This window comes from Perca flavescens, chromosome 4 (assembly GCF_004354835.1).
Source record: "Perca flavescens isolate YP-PL-M2 chromosome 4, PFLA_1.0, whole genome shotgun sequence".
In the NCBI taxonomy this organism is placed as follows: domain Eukaryota; kingdom Metazoa; phylum Chordata; class Actinopteri; order Perciformes; family Percidae; genus Perca; species Perca flavescens.
Genome location: NC_041334.1, coordinates 522611 through 529698, shown reverse-complemented (window position 1 = coordinate 529698; position 7088 = coordinate 522611). Strand labels below are relative to the sequence as shown.

Here is a 7088-nt window from a genome sequence, read left to right as displayed (position 1 = left end):
CCTCTTTCACGGCAGAGGCTGCAGCCCTTCGGGCCCTTCGGTACCCTGCAACTGCCTCCGGAGTCCTCTGGGATAACCTATCCCGGAAAGACTCCTTCTTCAGTCGGACGGCTTCCCTGACCACCGGTGTCCACCACGGTGTTCGTGGGTTACCGCCCCTTGAGGCACCTAAGACCCTAAGACCACAGCTCCTCGCCGCAGCTTCAGCACGGGAAACTTTGAACATTGTCCACTCGGGTTCAATGCCCCTAGCCTCCACAGGGATGCACGAAAAGCTTCGCCGGAGGTGTGAGTTGAAAGTCTGTCGGACAGGGGCCTCCTCCAGACGTTCCCAATTTACCCGCACTACCCGTTTGGGCTTACCAGGTCTGTCCAGAGTCTTCCCCCACCACCTGACCCAACTCACCGCCAGATGGTGATCAGTTGACAGCTCCGCCCCTCTCTTCACCCGAGTGTCCAAAACATACGACCTCAGATCAGATGAAACGATTATAAAATCGTTTCATTGACCTTTGGCCTAGGGTGCTCTGGTACCAGGTACACTTATGAGCATCCCTATGTTCGAACATGGTGTTTGTTATAGACAATCTATGACTAGCACAGAAGTCCAACAACAACCACTCTGGTTTAGATCAGGGAGGCCGTTCCTCCCAATCACACCTCTCCATGTGTCTCCATCATCGCCCACGTGCGCGTTGAAGTCCCCCAGCAGAACAATGGAGTCCCCCATGGGAGCCCCATGCAGGACTCCACTCAAGGTCTCCAAGAAGGCCAAATACTCCAAACTCCTGTTTGGTGCATATGCACAAACAACAGTCAGAGTTTTCCCCCCCACAACCCGCAGGCGTAGGGAGGCGACCCTCTCGTCCACCGGGGTAAACTCCAACACAGCGGTGCTCAGCCGGGGGCTTGTGAGTATCCCCACACCCGCCCGGCGCCTCACACCCTGGGCAACTCCGGAGAAGAAAAGAGTCCAACCCCTATCCAGGAGTACGGTTCCAGAACCGAGACTATGCGTAAAGGTAAGCCCCACCAGATCTAACCGGTAGCGCTCCACCTCCCGCACCAGTTCCGGCTCCTTCCCCCACAGAGAGGTGACGTTCCACGTCCCCAGAGCCAGCGTCTGCTGCCCGGGTCTGGTCCGTCGAGGCTCCTGACCTTCACTGCCACCCGTGTGACAACGCACCCGACTTTTTCGGGCTGTGCCCGGCCGGGCTCTGTGGCAAACCCATACCACCAGGCGCTCGCCGACGAGCCCGCCATCTGGGCCTGGCTCCAGACGGGGGCCCCGGGCTTCCTCCGGGCAGGGTCACTCCATCTCTACCTCGTTTATTCATTGGAGTTTTTGAACCATTCTTTGTCTGGCCCCTCACCTGAGACCACTTTGCCTTGGGAGACCCTACCAGGAGCACACAGCTCCAGACAACACAGCCCTCAGGTTCACAGAGACACACAAACCTCTCCACCACGATAAGGTGATAGTAAGCTTGCTTGGTAAATGGAGCTAGCTAGCCTGATCAAAACTTATTCAAGAATGTTTGCAGATGACCAATATTTGGAAGCATGTTCTCATGGGTCGTCATTTCTCCAAGCAGTATCACTAGTGATATGAACATGCAGAATAAGTTGAACAGACTGACACAGGTTGACACATAGCTTTAAGTTCATACATAGGATTCTTTGGATAAACACTTTGGCTGTGGGCTATCATTTACATAGATTAATCTACAAGCTGTCTTTCACAAGCAGCAAAATCCTTTTTAAAAGAGGAGAATAAAAACCGAGTGTTAGCCTTGTTAGCCAAACTGCTTTAAGGAGTAGCCTAGCTAGTGTTCTCTTCTCTCTTCTCATGTAACATTAGTCTAGCCTTCCAGCTAGGTAAACATCCAAAGTAATCAGAGAAAACAGAGTGATGGTGCTATGAGGTGGAAAGCTGTGGCATGCTTGGGAGACGTCAGGCTATTGAAAGATTTTATTCTATCTTAATGTAGAATCTGCTACGTATGCAGTCCACATCATACATTGCCTGGATTGTATTTACGGTCATATAAATAGTAGATACATGTGAATACACGTAGTAAATGTAATGGTGTTGTTGATGAGTGGTGTTATGTTATGCTAATATTTTATATTTTAAAATGTCCAGATGCACTCCAGAAATGTTTGCAGAGACCCCCACCTCCTGAAGAAAGCTCAGCTGACCCCCCCAGGTTCACCTTTCTCTGGACCTTGTAAGTTTATTTAGTTATTGGTGGTAGTAATAGTAGTAGTTTTAGTAGTAGAAGTAATAGTGGGCTATAAATGCCTATTAATAAAGCTATACAAATCTGTTATAGTTCAAGATTATATAAATACATTCAAAATATGACCTCACACTTTCATTCATTGTAAAACCAGGACTTTCAACCTCAGAGAGAAAACCTGTCAGTGGATTGCCTATTGCCATCATGTATCTGTATTAAAAGATTAACATCAATCGTGTGTATTTGCATTCAGGTGAAGGAGCAACAGACACACCCGGCCCTGCTTCTACACCACAGCCTGCACACCCCCTATCCTCCACAACAAGTTATGATATCCATGAGTCCGTCAGGGGGACAAGCTATTGATCCTGCTGACTGGCCAACCCTGTCATATCATACCGATCCAGATTTCACCTTTCCCAAACGACCGGATGGACCAAGGATAAATCTTTTCATTTATTTGGCAGAGACAGCGCAGAATGTATAAATGAGGGACACATTAAAACCACATGGCTAATTCAGTTGTTGTTGGAAATCTCTGTGTAGGGCAGCCAATGGGCTAGAGACGGCCCTGTGTGTCTGTAGGTGTGTGTGTGTGTCTGTAGGTGTGTGTGTGTCTGTAGGTGTGTGTGTGTGTGTCTGTCTGTCTGTCTGTCTGTCTGTCTGTAGGTGTGTGTCTGTGTGTCTGTCTGTCTGTAGGTGTGTGTGTGTGTCTGTAAGTGTGTGTCTGTCTGTAGGTGTGTGTCTGTCTGTAGGTGTGTGTGTGTCTGTCTGTCTGTCTGTAGGTGTGTGTGTGTGTCTGTCTGTAGGTGTGTGTGTGTGTGTGTGTGTGTGTGTCTGTCTGTCTGTAGGTGTGTGTGTGTCTGTCTGTCTGTAGGTGTGTGTGTGTGTGTGTGTGTGTGTGTGTCTGTCTGTCTGTCTGTCTGTGTGTGTGTGTGTGTGTGTGTGTGTGTCTGTCTGTCTGTCTGTAGGTGTGTGTGTGTGTCTGTCTGTAGGTGTGTGTGTGTGTGTGTGTGTCTGTCTGTCTGTAGGTGTGTGTGTCTGTCTGTCTGTAGGTGTGTGTGTGTCTGTCTGTCTGTAGGTGTGTGTGTGTGTGTGTGTGTGTGTGTGTCTGTCTGTCTGTAGGTGTGTGTGTGTGTGTGTGTGTCTGTCTGTCTGTCTGTAGGTGCGTGTCTGTCTGTCTGTCTGTCTGTCTGTCTGTCTGTGTCGATATATATCAATGTGAGCTCCTCACAGTTGTTGTTAAAGAGATGTCCTGACTAATGTTGAGAGTGCAACTTGAAAAAAGTGAAAAGTAAAACCGGAACACATAATTCATCCGCAGATAACACCAGGAAGGGTTGACTTTTGTTGACGGTAAAATGGATTAGCAGGCAGACAGGAAACAGCTGGAGTTAATAAGAGTTTTTAAACAATAATTCTATTAAAAATACTAAGTGTTGTACTTTGTTTTGTTTTTTAAGTTAATGTTTGTCTTAGGTTTTGCAATAAATTCAAAAATATAAACAGGTATGTCATCATGATGGTTTGTAACATTAGTTTCTTTAAGTTACTGTTGCATTTCTTACACTGCACAGTCACTTTTATTAGCGTGAATGTTAAAAACATCTTATGTAGTTTAGCTATTTTATACTCTCTGTAATAACTGTTCTTTATGGTTTTATGTAGCTGCTGAAATGTGATATATAAACAGCTGCCTAGCTTTGTATAAAAAGTTCATGTTCCAGATTATTTAAATCTGATCAGAAATAAAGATGAGCTTTAATCAAAAACTGTGTAACGTGTGAGCGGTCTCAGTTGACTGCAGGTAGCCATGTTTATCCCCCGGCCGTGATTGGTTCCCTCGTGGATGTAACGTGATTGGTTCCTTTGTGGATGTAACGTAATTGGTTCCTTCATGGATGTAACGTGATTGGTTCCTTCGTGGATGTAACGTGATTGGTTCCGGTGTGTTTACCTGGCAGTTCCTCCATGCTGTTGGCGGGGCTGAAGTAGTTCTTCAGAGCGCTGTAGGCGTTCATCGCCACGTTGAGGTAAAACTCTGGAGCAAAGGCGAACAGAGAGCCGGTGCTGTCGGCGTGTTCGATGGTCCGAATACAGACACACAGCAGCCAGTACACATCCAGCATCTTCTCCTGGAGAGACAGACACAGACAGACAGACAGTTAGAGGGACAGACACACAGCAGCCAGTACACATCCAGCATCTTCTCCTGGAGAGACAGACACAGACAGACAGACAGTTAGAGAGACAGACACACAGCAGCCAGTACACATCCAGCATCTTCTCCTGGAGAGACAGACACAGACAGACAGACAGTTAGAGGGACAGACACACAGCAGCCAGTACACATCCAGCATCTTCTCCTGGAGAGACAGACACAGACAGACAGACAGTTAGAGGGATAGACACACAGCAGCCAGTACACATCCAGCATCTTCTCCTGGAGAGACAGACACAGACAGACAGACAGTTAGAGGGACAGACACACAGCAGCCAGTACACATCCAGCATCTTCTCCTGGAGAGACAGACACAGACAGACAGACAGTTAGAGGGACAGACACACAGCAGCCAGTACACATCCAGCATCTTCTCCTGGAGAGACAGACACAGACAGACAGACAGTTAGAGAGACAGACACACAGCAGCCAGTACACATCCAGCATCTTCTCCTGGAGAGACAGACACAGACAGACAGACAGTTAGAGAGACAGACACACAGCAGCCAGTACACATCCAGCATCTTCTCCTGGAGAGACAGACACAGACAGACAGACAGTTAGAGGGACAGACACACAGCAGCCAGTACACATCCAGCATCTTCTCCTGGAGAGACAGACACAGACAGACTGACAGTTAGAGGGACAGACACACAGCAGCCAGTACACATCCAGCATCTTCTCCTGGAGAGACAGACACAGACAGACAGACAGTTAGAGGGACAGACACACAGCAGCCAGTACACATCCAGCATCTTCTCCTGGAGAGACAGACACAGACAGACAGACAGTTAGAGAGACAGACACACAGCAGCCAGTACACATCCAGCATCTTCTCCTGGAGAGACAGACACAGACAGACAGACAGTTAGAGGGACAGACACACAGCAGCCACTACACATCCAGCATCTTCTCCTGGAGAGACAGACACAGACAGACAGACAGTTAGAGGGACAGACACACAGCAGCCAGTACACATCCAGCATCTTCTCCTGGAGAGACAGACACAGACAGACAGACAGTTAGAGGGACAGACACACAGCAGCCAGTACACATCCAGCATCTTCTCCTGGGAGAGACAGACACAGACAGACAGACAGTTAGAGAGACAGACACACAGCAGCCAGTACACATCCAGCATCTTCTCCTGGAGAGACAGACACAGACAGACAGACAGTTAGAGAGACAGACACACAGCAGCCAGTACACATCCAGCATCTTCTCCTGGAGAGACAGACACAGACAGACAGACAGTTAGAGGGACAGACACACAGCAGCCAGTACACATCCAGCATCTTCTCCTGGAGAGACAGACACAGACAGACAGACAGTTAGAGGGATAGACACACAGCAGCCAGTACACATCCAGCATCTTCTCCTGGAGAGACAGACACAGACAGACAGACAGTTAGAGGGACAGACACACAGCAGCCAGTACACATCCAGCATCTTCTCCTGGAGAGACAGACACAGACAGACAGACAGTTAGAGAGACAGACACACAGCAGCCAGTACACATCCAGCATCTTCTCCTGGAGAGACAGACACAGACAGACAGACAGTTAGAGGGACAGACACACAGCAGCCACTACACATCCAGCATCTTCTCCTGGAGAGACAGACACAGACAGACAGACAGTTAGAGGGACAGACACACAGCAGCCAGTACACATCCAGCATCTTCTCCTGGAGAGACAGACACAGACAGACAGACAGTTAGAGGGACAGACACACAGCAGCCAGTACACATCCAGCATCTTCTCCTGGAGAGACAGACACAGACAGACAGACAGTTAGAGAGACAGACACACAGCAGCCAGTACACATCCAGCATCTTCTCCTGGAGAGACAGACACAGACAGACAGACAGTTAGAGGGACAGACACACAGCAGCCAGTACACATCCAGCATCTTCTCCTGGAGACAGACACAGACAGACAGACAGTTAGAGGGACAGACACACAGCAGCCAGTACACATCCAGCATCTTCTCCTGGAGAGACAGACACAGACAGACAGACAGTTAGAGAGACAGACACACAGCAGCCAGTACACATCCAGCATCTTCTCCTGGAGAGACAGACACAGACAGACAGACAGTTAGAGGGACAGACACACAGCAGCCAGTACACATCCAGCATCTTCTCCTGGAGAGACAGACACAGACAGACAGACAGTTAGAGAGACAGACACACAGCAGCCAGTACACATCCAGCATCTTCTCCTGGAGAGACAGACACAGACAGACAGACAGTTAGAGGGACAGACACACAGCAGCCAGTACACATCCAGCATCTTCTCCTGGAGAGACAGACACAGACAGACAGACAGACAGTTAGAGGAACAGACACACAGCAGCCAGTACACATCCAGCATCTTCTCCTGGAGAGACAGACACAGACAGACAGACAGACAGTTAGAGAGACAGACACACAGTACATATCTAGCATCTTCTCCTAGAGAGACAGACACAGACAGACAGACACACAGTTAGAGAGACAGAAAAAAAGTACACATCTAGCATCTTCTCCTGGAGAGACAGACACAGACAGACAGACACACAATTAGAGAGACAGACAGACAGTACACACCTAGCATCTTCTCCTGGAGAGACAGACACAGACA

At 48.7% G+C, this 7088-nt stretch overlaps 1 protein-coding gene across 4 annotated transcripts in view; it reads right to left on the bottom strand.

The window, feature by feature from the left end:
* The window catches only part of rnf123 (ring finger protein 123), a 145525-nt gene that overhangs the window by 93196 nt on the left and 45241 nt on the right, over window positions 1–7088 (bottom strand). For all 4 annotated transcript variants that reach the window (XM_028575990.1, XM_028575988.1, XM_028575989.1 and 1 more), the window contains one exon: window positions 4201–4378. In XM_028575990.1, the coding sequence (XP_028431791.1) occupies window positions 4201–4378 (178 nt within the window). The remainder of the gene's footprint in view (window positions 1–4200; window positions 4379–7088) is intronic.